Below are 18,900 nucleotides of genomic sequence, written 5' to 3'. Positions count from 1 at the left end.
AATGCCAGTGTTGTACCGGAAAATGGAAACTATGACTTTGTATAAAAGGCCTTTGTGTAGCCCGTGTATATTAATTGTTTAAGATCATATTCAAATGATTTGACATTAACCCTTGTTAATTGTGAGGATGTTTCTGGGCCTGGGACTTAGTTTTGGCGGATTTAGTCTGTTGTTATCACTAATTTCCTGAAGAGGGTAGAATTGATTGTGCTGGTGAATTTTCTTCTAAGTCATAGTTGATTATTATTCTAATAATCAGTAATTATTCTTAGACTAGTAGTAAGCTTTTCAGTAGATGCCCACTGCCACTTTTTACATGCCAAATAGCTTTTCTGTATGCAGTTTTTATTCCTAATTAAACACAAGTCAGTGCTTTGTGATGTTTGAGTGTTTCATGAATTCAAAACTGAGCGGTGGTAAGGAAATGGGAAGTATATATTTTGTAAAGCTAGTGATTAGATTTTTATAGATAATGAATTTGTGGGGGCATTCAGTGGTAAATATATAAAACGGTAACCAAAGGGACTTCACTGGCTGCCTAGAGGTTAAGACTCCGTGCTTCCACTGCAGGGGGTGTGGGTTAGACCCCTGGTCAGGGAACTAAGATCCCATATGCAGTGCAGTGTGGCCCAAAAAAACCCCCAAAAAACGTAACCAAAAATGCTTTCTTGGAGCTTTTCATTTTAATAGATATTTATTCTGCACCATATTAGGTGCCCCAGGTACTCTGCTGGGGAATGGATATTCAGTGGTGGATAAGACACAAACCTTGCTGTGAAGTAACTGAATCTAAGAGTGATCTTTTCTTGCATTTGTGTTAGGATAACTGTTACATCAAATAGCTTGGTGATGAAGAGTACTGGCTTTGGCATGCTGTGTATGTACAAATGATAGTGGTGTCACTTACCTGGTTGTCATCTCATTTAATGTATTCAAGTCCTCGGAACCTCAGTTTCCTTATCCATAAATTGAGAATATTAATACCTACCTCTTGATTGTTGAGTATTAGACAGTATAATTTCTATATGATATTTTAACAAGCCCAATAAAAATATGTAAAAGTGATAACATAGCAAAGTAATTGACCTTTGCATATTTTTCCCACAAAAAGAACTATATTTTTTGAGAGATGGCAGTCTGAAGGATATATTTGTATTTTTCTTTGAAGGTGATGTTAAAGCACAAGAAATGTATGTTAAGTCTTTTATTTCCCTTATCCCCTCCCTACTGCCTTTCTAACATGGGTGAGCCCTAGCCCTTAATCTCTAGAGCCTTTTATTCCTTTACTTTATGTGGAACTGTCAATAAGCATACCAACTGTGTTGCTTTCATTTGTCTACTAGAGGGGAATCTGAAGTCACTTGCTCATTTTATGTTGGCTGACAGAGTAGCCACCAGATAGGATTGGTACTCTGAGTTGGTTATCTGACCAGTGACCCAGAGATGCTAGTATCTTGTAGCTCATTAATAGTCCCTGAAGAGTTCAGTTTTTAAGTTCACTGTTTATTCATCACCTATAATTCTAGAAATACCTATCATAGAGGAGTATCAAAATTCTAGGCATATTGTCATTTTTTTAAAGAGATAATATTCAGTATAGCTGTTACATTTTTTCTTTATTTTATTTAGGAATTTTCCTAGGGAAATATGTCTTTAAACGTCTCTCCCTAATTTCCTGTTGGTATTTTCATATGCCAAATGTCTGTGGATACCAAATTTATAATTCTGATTTGATTTTGAGGGTGGCTTTTTTCTAACTTTAACATTGTATTGCAGTAGCAGTATTCTGCTTAGTTTACTGGTCAGGTTGAGTGCTACAAGAAGCAAACGCCAAAATGGGATTCAATCTGTCTGACCGTGTGGAAGGAGAAAGAGAAAGTAGGATTGGGTAGGAAGAGCGTCAGACTGCAGCATGTTCCTAAGAAAGTTTCAGCCAGGCTGTTGGGGAGTCCTTGAGACAGTTGTCCTTTAGAAGAAGCCCTTATTTGGCAGGAATGGCTAGGTTTGTAGTACCCCTGCTGTGCTCAGACATTGGCTGGGAGTAGCCCAAGGGAGGTTTGACCTGGGGTGAACCCCCAGAGGGATCCAAAAGTGTAGCATCTGGAGTTTGTGAGTCAGCTATGCTCTCTACAGTAGGTTCTATTGAAAGGAGATCTGAGCTAGGCAAGTCCATGAGCACCATAGTTAAAAACACTGAGAACTATAGTGGTAGGTACACACATATTATTTCATTTAATCTTATCATTAAATGGTGTCATTCATGAGCAAATGGAGACATTGAGAAGTTAAATAACAGTTATCTTAGCTCAATAACTAGCAAGTGTTAGAACCAGAATTCTAACTTAGGCAGGCTTCTGACTGCAGTGTCTTAAGCATTTAAATACCTATACCATACTGAGTACATGCATACACTGTAAAAATTTTGCTAAATTTATTTTATGACATAACTATATTCTTTTTAGAAAGTTTCATGGATCTAAAAATGTTTAATTACCTTTCACCATACTAGTTTTTAGAGATCGATTTGTTTTTATTAAAGTATATATATCCAAAACGGTGGCTTTACTGTTTGCATTTTGATGCATGTCTTCACTTGTCAAAAAAAATACGTTATGCTAGTTATACTCCATCCCCTTTTCTCCCAATATATTGAAGTTGTACTACAGATCTCTAGCTACAATAAGCAATTCTCCAAGGATGAAGAAAGAAAATGTACATACACATAGGAATTTCTTTTCCAGAGCTAAAATTGACATTTTATAAATAATTTCCATGTTGCAAAGTTGAGACTAAGAAATCACAGCAATTCAGTGATATGCATTTGGCATGAGTCAGTTTTAGTTCTTAGTGCTTTTCATTGGAAATGGCATAAAAAGTAAGATTTCTTTGAATTTTTTATGCCGTGGGCTTACAAGAGACATAAGATGTTTTTCTCTTATAGATGCCTGGCAGTGCACGGCAGCAGAAGTAACGAACTGGTCACAAACCCCAGCAGTACTTCCCAGGTCACATGCACCCTTAATTTTTAAGGAATCTAGAAACAACCTAAGCAGTTGATAACAGGTCATTTCTAGGTGATAAAGGGTATTTGATTTCCACACCTAGCATTTTTATAGTCATTTAGAGACTTATTTATGGTGGTGGGTTTATATGTGTTTAAATATGTAACCTAACTGGTCACTGAATTGTAACTCTTCTTTTCTTGATGTTTGACATTGATTTTGAGGTCTGAATTTTTTTTTCAAGCTTTTTTTCTTCCAGCTCATTTTATATATAAACACTTCCCATAGTCATTGACTTCAATATAAGGGCAGCTGGGAATGCCAAAGGCAGCTACTGTTAAACAAAAAAGGAGAGGGGGGTGGGGAGGGAGATAAATTATGAAGTACAGCATCTACTGCCAGAAGTGCTTGTGCATTTTTCTTTCAAACACCTTTGAATTAAATTAATTTTACAAGCTTTACTTAAAAATTAGTCTCCTTTGAATGTAAAAATTGGGAACCATACATTGGTGCTTTAGAAATTTAGTCTTTCCGTGACCTAGCAGTTGATATGAAAACATGAATTTAAAAATAAATAGCATATTGGGTAAACTGTACCATACTCATGAAAGAAGCCAAAAAATTATGGATTAAACTGAATTTGAAAATAATTACAGTTTTGTGTCCTAAACCAGATTCGTTGTTAAAATGAAATGATAGGTCTTTGACCCTTGGGTGTGCTTGGAATAAATGTGGAACACAGTATTGTTTTTAAAACTATTTTGCTTTTATAAGCTAAGACAGATGTACAAAAAAAATGCAGTTTTTATTTTGTATTGGCAGCTTCCAAATATTTAGTATCTATTTCCAAGAATTGCAATTAGTAAAGCAACCATGGTACTGAAATCTGCACATCCCACAAGCTAATTATATTTGCAAGGTCAGAGTGAATACATATTTTCAGAAAAATAAAGGGTTATATAAATATGTGTCTTCTACTTGGCTGTTATATCACAGTTTGTTGATCTGGGGTATAATGTGTACAATTCACAAATTTGTCTGATAACAGAAAGTGGTGTGTGATTGTGTTTATTTTACTAACCAGTATATTCACAGCAATCACTTCCAAATATCTCTCCAGTAAAGATGTGTTAATTACAAAACAGACAAGGTCTTCTATTATATTAAAGCTACTAACAAGAAGACAGCAGGAATCACACATGTAAATAGCATCATCAACCCCTATTTTAGTCCTCTGTTTTGATCTGTGAGTTGCGCATAGACCAAAGGTGCTATTAAAGACTGAGTGTATGAAATAGGCAGCATTATATGAACAAAATTTATTCAACAAGAAAACAGACCTTTAACATGAATTTAACAAGCCTGAGAAATTATAAACTATCATATGCTGCAGATTCATGCAGTGATAATAAACAAAAAAGGAAAGTAAGAGGTTTCCCTAAGCTAGCCAAACTGCTAATGGTTTTGTTATAAGCTGTCTACTGTTGCAGTGACCTCTGAAAAGTCTCAAGGCACTTGTACCAGAAAAAATTAAATGGTCAGGCCGGTGAATGGAGATTCAATGTGGTGCGTAGGACTGCAGCATGGAAAGGAATTATAAAAGTCTAGCTTCATATTCCTGAAAATATTTGTCATACTTTAGCTTGGAAGTTTTTGTTAGTACATATTAAGGGGTAGTTTTTGGGCAAAGTTTTTTGGCTAAATTACTTTTTGGATTTATAACCTTATAAGACATAAGCTGAACTGGTTTAATGTATATATACTTTAAAACAAACCATTTAGAAAATTCATATAGCCCCCAAAAATGAATTTTTCCCCTGCCCCCCTCCCATAACTTAATTAATCCTTGGGGGTTCTTTGTTCAGTCTATTGTATCTAAGATTTCTGTTCTCATCCATGGAGTGACCACTTTGCTGTCATTCTGTTGCATCATGCTGTAAATACATAAACATGGAGAAACGCCTTCAGCCTATACACACCTCCAAGTGCTCACCAAGGCTTTTTCTTGAATCTTACTATGGCATAATTAACACCTTCTTCACCCATTGCTCATTAGTGCACTGGACATTAATGAGTCTATTTTGATAGGTTGCTCTAAAGGAGAAACCCACTTATTCTCACAGCACAAAAAGCAATTATAAAATTGTACAGAAATTAAAATGTAGACTATATTGCCATATTTATATTTTTATTGTGTACTAAATCTAATTTTGGTCTGCAGGTTGTTGAACATGTTAGTTTCCTTAAGACAGTTGCTATAGTGATGGCAGCAAATTCCTTTAATCTTGGTGTAAAGTGTTCATTTTCTATTGGCTTTCATATTGCTACTCAGAAATCGTCATTCTAAACATTTCATTTCATTTGGGCCATCATTTACTAGTTGAACAGTATATTAAATTCTTGAATTTTTCTCTTAATTTTAAATAGAATTAAAATTTCTAAATTTCAGACTGTTTTTAATTGATCATGATATCTCTTTAGCTGGTATTTTTATTTCCCTTTTATGAAGTTTCACACCTGTTTATAATATTCTAGAGAAATATTACAGAGATGTTTTTTGTGTGTAAAATAGCTGGTCTTCTGTTCTAGTTTGGAAGCATTCAGTATAAAAAAGATATTTTGTGATATATTGTGGAATTTTCATAGTTTTGTAGAAGTGTTCTTTTTCTACAAATGATACAGAAATCTTTAAATGGAATCCAAGTATTCTAAAAACAACTGGACCAAAATGATGCTTTGCTCTTAAATATTTACTGCTATTGGTTAGGGAAGCAATTCTTAATTTTGTATTTATTTAAGTTGTACATCTGTCTATCAAAATGGTCTCTTTTCCCTTCTTTAGCCTACATTTTATCTTATTTTTATGTGCTTTTTAGTAGAAAATTTTACTTCTATATGTGTTTAAATAATTGTTTGAAATTATTTATGATAATATCTGATTAAAGCATGTTTGATAGTAGTACTTATTACTTTATGAAAATGATTAGAAAAAAGTTTATAAGCAAGAGGTATAAACCTAGGCCATATTTATTTATACATAATTGTGAAAGTTAAGTCTGGATTACAGTTGCTGTATAAAAAGAAAAAAGTTTTCACAAAACTATTAAATCATGCATGTTCTGGGGATACTTGGTTTTATTTTAAGGCAAGAGGAATCTTTGGGGAAATTCAAACTGTTAGAAATAAAAGCAAAATTCAGAGTTTTGGGGCTGCGGGGGGGGGAATTGCCGGAGTAGATGGAGGCCTTAGATTGAGTCACTTGTCATAGTGCTTTGGTGTAAGTTTGTATTCATTAGTACCGTTGACCCTTCATGGCAGCTTTTTAGAAAGGGTGATTTTTTCCTTTCTTTCTTTCTTTAAATCTTATTCTTTAGCATATAGCATTTAGTAATACTTACTACAGAGTTTTCAGACTTGATTAGATTCCAGTTGGTTTATTTTGGAAATAAGTTTTTTTAAATCCCTTAGTATCCTCAAACTATAATTATACAAATGAGAAACAGTCTAGTAGACAATAGATTTTAAAACATTGATAAATCTCAGTTGTTTAGCACTTTTAAAGGCAAATCTAGAAATAACTGTATTACCCTGCTTTAAAGATATTTTTATGTGAAGAATGTATTGAGTTTATTCTCTAGGTAATTGATTTACATTCCCTGGAAGAGGCATCTGTCTTAAGATCCCCAGTTCTTTACATAAAACTTAACAACATTTAAAAGCTTTAACAAGTTCTTTCAAATCCATGATAATGAACAGAGAAAAGCATTTGGATAGTATGTGATTCTTGTTCAGTCTCTTAATATATGAGCTAAAAGATGATTTGTATCATGTAAGAATTTGAAGTGTTTCTCTACAGAAATATTGAGTACACCTAGGAAAAAGAGGATACCTATTGTTATTTCTTTACTATGAACTTAGGGCTGTATCATTCTATACCATGTTCCTGGCTTAAAGCACGGATGACCTTGGTTTTCTTGTATTGTGCCTCGTATTCTTGACAGTGGCCTGGACATTTAAGGCCATCAGACAAGGTACAAAGTCTTTTATAGTCACAAGAAGTAAAAGGTATCTGACTAGAAGAGAATACGTGAGCAAGTGCCTTGCTGGTTGTAATTTTGTTGTCATTTCAAGTACTGTGGTAGTATAATTGATGTGACAGGGCTGGGCTTTAGATGTGGTCCCTTAGCTTGTGCTCACTTTCAGTTTTAGTTTCTCTTTGTCATTCATTTTGATTAGGTAAAATTTAGGTGACAGACATATGCACAGCGATGAAGACTGTTTGGTGTAAGTTTAGTAATGACGTATTTCAATAATAAAGATGCAAAGTTAATATTTTCCTTTACTGCTTCATGAAAATTGCAATAATTGGTGTCACCTTACATTACAAGATAGAGGGTGGTGTGCTGATGGTACAGTCAGCAGGAGGTTCTTTTTTATTAATATTATAATTAAATGATTTTCTGGAAATAGGCCAGAAACAGATGCAAGTTGATCATGCCTTGTCCAGTGTTGCTTGGCACCATCACTTGCTTTTTAAAAAAGAGATGACCTGACACCTTGTTTTTACAGGTTGTTATTGATGCCTTCAGATTGATCAATGCTAATATGATGGTCTTAGGACATGAACCAAGACAAACAACCTCAAATCTGGGTCACCTAAACAAGCCATCTATCCAGGTAATACCTGTATTTAATAATGTGTTAAAACTGTTTTACATTTTAAAAGCCTGTTATAAATGACCATTTTAAGATCCAGTACTTAGCATTTTAATTTGTTTTGCAATTAATTTTTCTTGTGCTTTAAAAGGAGATTATGGAAATAGTGTTGCAAAAGTTAGATTTGCTCACATATGAGTCTGCTTTCAGTGAAGTCTTTAAACTTTCCTAACATAGTTTGAGGACACCCTTTTGGGGGCATAGTAGAGCCTTAATCTTGAGAGTACCTTACAGCTTTGCACGGTTAACACTGTGGTAAAGGACTGATAGGGGTTTTAGGTGGAGTGCGTTAGGTATCATGGTATCATTATTGGTTTGGTTAGTAGACATTTCTTATAGTAGTAAATAATGGTAAATTATTGTACACTCTAAGAGGTCCCCAGAAGCAGTTCCTAAATAGTACTTAAATATTTTTACCTTTTTCTTTTTTCTTTTTTTGCCTTAATCCCTACTTTTAAAACAAATCATATAAAACACAACTACATATTTCTTTTGATAAGAGTTTATATCTTGTTCTTTCTAGTGATGTCAACCACCATTATTACAGTTATTCAGACACTTAATATCCTCCTGAGTGATTGTTTTCTTTGTATCATCCACATGCTTCATTGTTTTTACACAGATCTTTATTGTCTGCAAAAATTATTTTAAGTGTGTTTTTAAATGCACCACAACCTGTGTCTATATAGTTAATTGCTTCTCTGAAGATTAATTAAAAGGACAGAAATACCGTGTTTGGTTAAACAGAACACATAAGACAGAGACATTATAGTAGCTATTGCTGCTCCCCTTCTGAAACCTTGCTCTGTCATATGATTGTCTCTGGGGAGTTGTGGCTTTGACAGTTAAACTAAGCTTGGTTATACTTTGATAACTTTATACTTTTAGATGCTTACTTTTTCAGCAGTCACTCATCTGAAATCTTCATCAAAGTGAAAAAGTTCTTTCAAAGGATTGAGGTGTGTTCCTTTTGAAAAAATTACTTAGAAGCCAGGGAAAACTGCAAAGTATAGTGAGTATGATGAAATAAGCTACTAGTGTTTTTGATTGGGTACAGACAAGCCCATGCTTGTATGTTCCAAGAGAATATTTTATTGGACCTGTTTAGCCTGTGATAATGACCTTTCTTATACCCCCCATAGCATCATACTGCTTCATTATTTTTTTGCAAATATTATTTTTTTTGTTAAGTAGCATCTCACAGTCTAAGATCATTGTGATTACTGCTTGGTGTGTTTCTGCCAGAAGTTTTTACTAATTGCAAGTCAACAGCCACCTGTTGCAGATTTCATCTTTTAAATTTAAACACTGGTTTTTAACCTTAAAATTTGAGTTAATTAAATAATTAAAATCTGTTTCTTTCTACATCAGTCCAGTTTGTATTTTTACCTTACAGTCTGTAATTTAAGGTGAACCTTATGAAGCAGGTTCCAAACCGAAGTTAAAAGGACCTGTGTATATAACAGCTACAGCATCATTGTTTTCCATTTCACTTTAGTTTGTTTTGGCTTCCAATTAAAATCTGTATATATATTTATTTCACAGTTTTTATAGCGTCCATCAGGAAAACATCTATCTGGGTGCTTTACAGTTTTGAGACAATTCCAATACTGAAACACTCAAATGGGATCAAGCCAAAAAGTGACGGAACAAAGGCACACCTTAAAACAATTTCTTAGTTTTCTAAGACAAGCTAGAAAGAAAGCATCCCAGGAGAACTTGAAGTGAATGGTGATATTCATAATAGAGTTTTAAGATGTGTTAGCAGAATCTTTACCTCAGGGATCAGAAGCCTTTCAGAAAGGCCATGCCTTTTATTTTGAAGGAAAGTTAGTTTGTATTTAGAGGGATCTTATTCCTAAACCAGCTTATTACTGTTAGGAATAGGAACCTAACAGGTACCATCAGCACTCATGTGGGTGGTTACTAATGCTTTTCTAACACTGATTTTTTTTTTACTATCATACTTAAAAGTAGGGGGGGAAATATTAGGGTTATACTGTAGACTACTATTTAATATATTGAGGAAAGTTCAAAATATGTTAAGAAAAAGATTATAAAATCACATATGCAAGTTCTCCTTTTTGAAAATATATATTTTATAAACTGTGCCTATATATTTACAATATGATATTAGTATTGATTACCTTTAGGTTGTAGGGTTATTGAATTTTTTTTCTTGTTTTTCCTTCTCTATATTTCTTAAACTTTCTATAATGAAACATATATTGCTTTTAGAAAATATTATTTTTAAAGCACTAATAACAACGTTGAAGTATCTGCCACAAGACAAAGCTAATAGACAAAGTTTATGTGAACTTTCATGTTTTAAATGAGAAGTCATTAATAATCCTGATAGAGAGGGAAGAGGATAATGCCTGTACTGTAGACTTCTCTATTAATATATGTGACTTTGTATTATTTTGTTCTTGGAACATTTGACCATTATTGTCAAATGTATAGAATTGAGAGTTAGCAAGCATTTATTTTAGTAACTAAAAATGTAAAACTATTCCACTAAAAATTGTTCAACAACATTTCAGATGCTTAAGGGCCACAGTGTATATGAAGACTGGTTGTCAACTGAATGGAAATTTAGTAGCTGTTGATGCATAGATGCATTATACTAGGGTTATGAACCTCTAAGTGTAGCCCTGAGTACAACTGCATTGTCTAACACAGTTAAACTATTTGAAAAACATTGTTTTCGGTAGCTGTTAAACAGTTATAAAATAGTTGGACTAGAAGGAACCATTGTGATGATTTTGTAGGTGAGGAAACTGAGGCCCAGCAAGTTTGTGATTTGCCTAGCTTATCCACTGAGTTACTGTAGGAACTAGTACATAACCAGAGCTCCTCATTCTTTTATACTATATTTGGAAGTTTCATTAATTCATTAATTTTGGCATAGATAACGTATATATACAGCTCAAAATTCAAAAGGTATGAAAAGGTATTTAGCAAAAATTCTTTTCTTCTTTTGCCATTTGTGACCCAGTTCTCCACCCTAAAGGGAACAAAGCACATGTTTTGTTTCTTTCCAGACCTATTATATTTATATAAAGAAAGATTCATTTTAAAGTATGATTTACTGGATATTTAGTACCACATTTTCAGTTTATCAATGTAAAAGAATTTAAGGCAAACATATATCTTTAGATCTAAGTAAACATGCCTTTTTTAAGAGCATGAAACTTTTTTAACCTATCAAGAACCTATAAATAGGTTATTACATAGTTCATAAGCTGTGTATTTTATAATATGCCTGCTTTTCCACAGCAGTGAGCAAATGGAGTTATAACTTCTAACCTCTTCTCAGTAGTCTGGACAATGCCAGTGAAGTATTATTTCACCGTAATGATTATTTGTGAGCTTTTCTTTGAATTTGTCATACCAACAAAATTATAAAGCTCTACTCTAAAGATTAGCTTAAAGAAACATAGAAATAACCTGGAAGTTAATCAGTGGGATCTCAAAACTCTGCTTTGTCTAGTTCCTCCTCCAAACCACTCTTTGTTTAGAATAAATAGCATCTTAGACTGATAGTACCAACCTAGGAAGAACTTCCTACTTTGAAAGGTTGGCAGCCTTTGAGCAAAGAAAACAAGGGTCAGGATACCCAAGAAGTCCTGTTAGTAATTCCAAAAAGTATTGTCCCAGAAACAGTGCTCTAAAAGGTGGCTAGCTTCCCAGGTCAGTCACTGAAATATTATTTAGCCCACAATATAAACACTATAGAATAGAACCATGCTTTTTAACAGTGCTTCTATGAGAAACTGTTGCAGATTTCAAATAATTAATGAATGAGCTTCAGGATAATATCCTGTTTTAATGAAGAATTGCCTAAATTTTCCTAAATTCATCATATGTTTGTTAGGTGTAAATTTAAAAGTTAAGTATTGATGTTTTGAGAAATTTCCTGATTATGTAACTTCTTTGTCTGCCTGACATACTATGGCATTTGCTAGTATGTTATGTTTAATTTGCAATTTGACCCTGTCAAAAGGCTAGTCTCCCCCTTGGTAAAGCTAATCTTATATTTGGTGTATGCTGTCACAACTTGTAATTCAATGTCAACTAGAATGGGGAATTTGAGAGAATTTATTTTTCACTGAGCTAAATAAAAGAGCCTGTGCCTTTGGGTTTATATGGAAGGAGGACTGTACATGGCCAGTTTACCTATGATTTGGGATGAATGTACTTGGGGGCACACAGCAGGTGAGTAAGTGAAATTGGGAAATGGCTTGAGGATATCATTTGATTTAAATTTATATTTGTTTTATTATTGTCCCTGCTAATCTTTCATGCTGCCTGTTAGTTGTACTACTTTCATCTAAATAATGTAATTGACAATCAAGTAGGTAGTGCCTTCAAGTTCCAATCTGTATATTTCAGCAGTACAGTTAATCTCCAAAATGTGGACCTATCTGTGTGCCCATTTGTCTGACTTCTGTATCTCTTGGCCATACCTGTTACTAGCTTTATGGCCACTATGTAGAATTATATAGTTGAAGCACTGCATAAAGGTGATTGGATGAGAGGGCAGTTGGCACCTGGAATCTAGCCTACACTTTGCTCTCCAGCCAGGCTGAGTTTGCTTGGAGCACTGGGCACCTTTTTCTAATTCTTCCACCCAGAGGATGCACTTCCTAATTTGCATAAAGGTGAGTACAGATTAAGGGAGGCACTGATTAGCTCCACTTTTTGATTCACACAGTACAGCATATCTAGGCACTGAAATTTAATTCACTATTCCTGATTATTATTGAAATGAATAAGGATTTAATAGATACTCCTAGTACTTTAATTTCATATAGCAACCATTTTATTATAGCAGATGTTAGGAATATAAGAATGGATTGTTGGGCTTCCCTGGTGGCGTAGTGGTTGAGAGTCCGCCTGCCGATGCAGGGGACACGGGTTCGTGCCCCAATCCGGGAAGATCCCACATGCCGCGGAGCAGCTAGGCCCGTGAGCCATGGCCGTGGGGCCTGTGCTCCGCAATGGGAGAGGCAACATTAGTGAGAGGCCCATGTACCACAAAAAAAACACACAAAAAAACAAAACAAAAAAGAATGGATTGTTATAGTACATACCTAAAATGGGTTAGTATTTGGTGGGGCGATTTTTGCTAGCAAAGTTTAAAAATAAGACTATGCTTTGTTTTCATTCTGATCCCTGAAGTACAAAGACTTAATTTAAGAATTTCCTAAGATACGTTGTAGCATAGTATGATAGATAAAAACATGGGCTTTGGAGTCAGAAAAGCTTGGATTCAGATCCCAGCTTTGCATTTTATTAGGTATAAACTAGGACAAATTGAGATTTGTGTCTTATTTCCTCATCTGTCAAAATACTAATGGAACCACCCTACCTTACTGGATTGTTGTGAAGATTAGAAGACTTATTGTGTAAAGCAGGTGCAGGTGCTCATCAAATGTTTCCTTTCCACCCCTTCTTCTACCTCAACACCTTAAGACTACATTGTAAAAATCCAATTATTAGTGTGGTGGTTGTTTTAGTTAGCTTTATCTTTAGATTCCTGAGAGTTAACCCCAAAGCCCTTTTTGTTTTTGTACTTGAAGATATGTCCAAGGTGTATTTCTGTACTTTAATGTCTTAGAAGGCTGACAGAGGGGTCCACAGAAACTGTTCTGGACCTCATTTGAACCTATGTAGCTAGAGTTAGACATTTGTGCAGCTGTGAGTGGATTACAGCACATGTAGGATTATTGTTTCTTAATAAAGCCGTGCCATTAGCTTCAGTTTTTATGATGATTTGACTGTTTGTCTTGGTGATCAAGTACAGTGGAAAAATTTCTGCTTAGTGAGGTTGCCTGAGACTGGACCCACTAAAAAACAAACCCCATTTCGTTAATTTGGAGACATATGCAGACACAGTTATTTTTTTATTTTATTTTTTTTTTGCGGTATGCGGGCCTCTCACTGTTGTGGCCTCTCCCGTTGCGGAGCACAGGCTCCGGATGCGCAGGCTCAGTGGCCATGGCCCGTGGGCCCAGCCGCTCCGCAGCGTGTGGGATCCTCCCAGACCGGGGCACAAACCCGTGTCCCCTGCATCGGCAGGCGGACCCTCAACCACTGCGCCACTGGGGAAGCCCAGACACAGTTATTTTTAATACGTTAGAACTGAATTAAGAAAAACGGAAACTCCAGATTAATGTTGTGGGTGAAGGAATAATTATATTTATGTCTTTTTAGCCTTTTCTTTTGAAATAAGAAAGAGCCCCCTATGTAGATAATCATAAAATCAGACTTAATAAATTATGTATTATTTATAAATTATGAATAATTAGTTTATAGGTTAGATTATGATGAGGTCAAATCATATCTCTGACTCTGAGCAAGGCTACTAAAACTGTTGAATTTGTGGGGCTCTATGTCATGTTTTAAAGAATGTGTGCCCTGTACCTCTAAATCTCACTTCTAAACTCGTAGCTGAGAAAAAAATAGTTTAATATTTACTTAGGATAAAAAGCTATTTTTAGAAGATGGTAAAGGTATTGTCTACAGGGTATGTCAACAGTTTCAAACAGTTGTATTTATTTTATTAGATGAAAAATACTAATTTGTCCTTCTAATCATTTATCTATATAGGCATTAATTCATGGACTAAACAGACATTATTACTCCATTACTATTAACTATCGGAAAAATGAACTGGAACAGAAGGTAAGCTTAAATTTTTATCTTAGAGGCGGAAAAAAATCTATTTCAAACAATTTAAACTGTTACCCGGTATATTTGAATTTAAATTGTTGACCTCTTTCATTGATGTGTTCAAATATTTTTTTCATTCCTGATGGACTGTAGCATAAAATAAAGGAATATTTTATTGGACAAATGGAGAGACATTTTACCTTATTGGTAGGCGCTAAAACAGGAGAGGAAGTAGGAAACAAACATTCCAGTTTGGTTTTATGATAAATTATAAAAATCTTTCTTCTAGTTCTGCGATTTTTCAGATTAATTTATCTTCAATAAAATGGCCTTTTGTTACTAAATTGCTAAATAAATAGCTTTCCAGATTTGAAAGGAATAAATTAGATTGTAATTGTATAGTGCTTTTTAAAAAAGTACCATGGTTACTTAGGATAAACTAAAGATGAGTCAAAAGGGAAATGCATTTTAAGGGTTTTCAGATATTTAGATCTAAATTTTTATACCTTTTTATAGTAATCAAATTTGATGACTTTAAAAATTACCTAGCGTCTTGGTAGATTAGCATTCTTTAGTTTCTACTATTTTAGGATTATCTCAAGAACAGTTTTTCTCTCAACTAATTGGAAATATTTAAGTCTGCCTATTGCTTTTTGAAATTACAATCTGAACTGCTTTTTTTCTTTATTATTACAATTAGTCATCCTCCAAATAAGCTTCTTGTATTTCTCTCTGAGAAAGACTTAAAAAATTTGAAAGAACATGAGTACTATTGACAGCCCCAAAGTTTTGGTTTCTACATGCACTCTGAAGTCCAAACATAAGTAATCAGTAGTAAACAAGACCTTTCTTACTAGTTGAAAGTGTTCCCCACAAAGTCACCCTAGAAGGGATTCTAGTGATGGTGTATGGGAGTGGAGTTAGAGCGCTCTCCATACTACTCCCTCTTTCAACCAGATCATCTCCATTTTCAGTCTTATTTATATATTGTGGGCAGAATGTGCTGTATAAGATTTTCTGAAGTTTGATAAACAATTGTTTTAAAAGTTCAAAGCCACCAGTAAACTCACTCAAAGTTCCTAGGTGCTTGAGCATGATTTTGAGTGAGGGGCTGCAGGGGACCAGTTCTTCCTTGACCTGAGGGGAGACACTGAGCCATGGTTCTTCCTTCTGCTTGCTTTTGTCCCAAAGTTCATATCACCTGTGGTAGATTTAGTTGATAGCTTGAAGTACATTTTCAACACTTATTTTAATTTTATGTAGAATAGGTACAGGCTGTGGGATAAAAGGGTACCACTCAGACATAAACTGAAAAATTCATTCAGATACATAAATATTTTATCAGTCTGACACCCAACTATTTGGAAATATCCGTCTAATTACATCAAATTTTCTTTTTCTTTTTTTCCTTTATGGTACCCCATAAACTTAGCCACCATCCTTGGTATAAAAAACACACATATAAATACTTACATAAATTAATTAATATTTTGTTTATGTTCCTAGTATAGCTCAGTTCACGTGCTTTCTTGATACCCAAAGCCCTGCCTTTACTCTTATCTCACCAACCTGTATACTTAACTCCAAGTGTTACCTGAGGGGGCCAATCCAATCTTTGTCCAGGCATGGTAGAATTATTCTCCTGCTCTGTGGGAACTTTCTTTGTTTGCTTCTGAAGTGTAGAAAAATCCAATTCTCAACACTTAATTATAGGTAGCTTTATAGCATAGGTAGTTGCAGCTGCACCAAAATTTCCTGAGGATGTATTTTTCTAAAACACTGTCACTGGCGAAGATGGGAAGCAATCCAAGAAATTCGGGTTACATGTGCAGGAGTTTTCCAGTTTTTTTCCAAACTACTCTTGCCTCCATGGGCCCTAGGAGGGGCATGGAGGAATATGGATCTTTTGTGTCTTGAAAATTCTCATAGGTGATTTTGACATGCAGCTTATTCTCCAGCATAAGGAAAACTTTGTACCACTTTTAGCTGCAAACCTCTAAACAAATAATTGTTCTAAACTAAACTCATAAACTTACCGACTATGTCTTTAGATCCTCATAGCTTGTGGATCTCACTTAAAGTATACTGGTTCTCATAGCAAAAGAACAATAGTCATTCTGTAGGTACCGTCTTTTTTTCACATTGCATAATTTTATCAATCGTTTAGAAAACTCTTCTTATTCAATGATTATCCTCAACTGAAGGACATTATAGAGTAGGACTTTTAAGAAAAACTGTCTTAAGACTCTGAACTTGAAAACTTACGAACTTCGAAGAATATGTATTCAGAATTAGGAGTCCAGTTTGAGAAATAATGAACTAAAGTGTTTAGTTCCATGATCACTACTAATAGGGTCTGATCCCAGTTTGCTGATGTGATTGCAAAGTGGATGGATCTGTGATTTCCTTCCCAGTTTTACGACTTTTCATTCTGGTATAAAGAAGTTCAAAAATTTTAAATTATAGATGGAATATTAGAATTTGAAGAAAATTTAAAGATTATCTAATACAAGCCTTCAGTTCATAGATATGTAAACAGGGACTCAGAAAGATTGACACAGTCATTCAGTAAATGGAGGCATTTACCTCCTTATCTCGGCATTTGAGAGCAGGGCTATATGAACTAATAGAAATCCTGTGTGTAACATAGTAGTTCATTCATTCAACATATGCTTATTTAGTATTTGCTATGATTAGATTATGATCTAGATTCTAGAATCTAGACCTTGGTGATCTTGAAATAAACAGAGCAGAGTCCTTGCCTTGATTTCTCTTTAATGGGAGAGAAATGCACTAAACAAGAAAACAAAAATTTCAGCTGTTTATAGTGTTATAAAAATAATAAAGCAAGTTAAGGAAAGAAAGATGTTTAGATAGTATGGGGTGGCTTTATTATATAGTGGTGAGGAATGGCAGCTATATCTAAGGAAGTGAGACATGTAAGCCATAGAAAGATAAGAAAAATAGCCTTTGAGGCAAAGGGACAGCAAATGCAAAGGCCATGAGTTGGAGTATTCCTTAGATTTTATTAATATAAATTTAGAAGGATACTTATTAGAGTTTATTTAAATTAATAAAATTAAACTTAAATTCATTAATTCCAAAAGTTGTTTGTAAAGTTGTTTCTCAAGACAAATAAAGGAAATTTTCTCAATACAGGAAAGTAATTTTTCTTTATATTTTTTAGATGTTGTTAAATTTGCACAAGAAGAGTTGGATGGAAGGTTTGACACTTCAGGACTACAGTGAACACTGTAAACACAATGAATCAGTGGTAAAAGAGATGTTGGAATTAGCCAAAAATTACAATAAGGTAAAAACTTACTTTCAACATTTATTTCTTATAATCTTTGGAATATATATGATTAGATATCAGGCATTGTATAAATATAAATAGTTAAGAGTAGAGTGGCCTATTTTGTAGACCAGATAGTAAATATTTTAGGCTTTATAAGCCATCCAGTCTGTTGCAACTACTCAACCCTGCTGTTATAGTGTAAAAGTAGCCACAGACAATACATAAAGGGATGAGTGAGGCTATGTCCTAGTAAAACATTATTTACTAAAATAGGCAGTTGGCTAGATTTGACCCGTGGCTTATAGTTTGCCAACCCCTGTTGTAAATAGCTTTACAATTGAAATCTCTTCATTATTCAGAGGACTTTTTCTTGGAAGGGAAGGAGGAACAAAGAGATGTGAACAACAACAGCATTTAATACTTGATAACATATAACTTATTTTATGAACTTCTCTGTTTTTCATTTAATACGTATTTATTGAAAACCTGCTATGTGCCAGGTGCTGGGGATATGGTAAAAAATAAGACCTATCCTCATGGAATTTATTTTCTGGTAGGGGAAACAGAAAGTAAACAAACACAACATAATACATTGTAATTAGTGCTGTGAAGACAATAAACAGGATGATGTAAAGAGTAGCAAAGGGAGACCACTTCATATGAGGATGTAAAAAAAGTTACAATTTTCTGAAAATATTTATTGTATGTTAAAGTATATGTGGCCATGGTAACATTTTGTTTATAGATTTATGTTCTTTTACAGTTCTGAAATTAAGAGAATACTTGACCAAGACTAAAATGTATCTTCTGTATTATATCAGTTTCCTAGCATTGCCATCACAAACTACCATATAATGGGTGACTTAAAACAACAAATTTATTCCCTCACAATTCTGAAGCTAGAAGTCCAAAATCAAGGTATTGTTAGGGTCATGCTCCCTGTGAAGCTTCTAGTGGGGAGGATCCTTCTTTTTTTTTTCTAGCTTCTCTTGGTCCCCAGGCATTCCTTGGCTTGTGGCAGCATAACTCTAATCTCTAACCAGGGTTATGACTTCAATGTATCCTTTTAGGGGGGACATGATTCAACTCATAACATGTATTTTTCAACTTTTTTGACCAAAACCCATATAAAGAATAAATTTTACATTTGACCCAGTACCTGCAAATGTATATGTATGTGTGTATATATATTGCAACAAAAGTTTT

The 18,900-nt window shown here is 34.3% G+C and overlaps 1 protein-coding gene across 4 annotated transcripts in view; it reads left to right on the top strand.

The window, feature by feature from the left end:
* The window catches only part of PSMD14 (proteasome 26S subunit, non-ATPase 14), a 95,150-nt gene that overhangs the window by 64,787 nt on the left and 11,463 nt on the right, over positions 1–18,900 (top strand). For all 4 annotated transcript variants that reach the window (XM_032637228.1, XM_032637229.1, XM_032637230.1 and 1 more), the window contains 3 exons: positions 7,572–7,679; positions 14,334–14,408; positions 17,584–17,709. In XM_032637228.1, the coding sequence (XP_032493119.1) occupies positions 7,572–7,679; positions 14,334–14,408; positions 17,584–17,709 (309 nt within the window). The remainder of the gene's footprint in view (positions 1–7,571; positions 7,680–14,333; positions 14,409–17,583; positions 17,710–18,900) is intronic.

This window comes from Phocoena sinus, chromosome 7 (assembly GCF_008692025.1).
Source record: "Phocoena sinus isolate mPhoSin1 chromosome 7, mPhoSin1.pri, whole genome shotgun sequence".
NCBI lineage: Eukaryota > Metazoa > Chordata > Mammalia > Artiodactyla > Phocoenidae > Phocoena > Phocoena sinus.
This window is presented reverse-complemented; position numbering and strand designations above follow the sequence as displayed.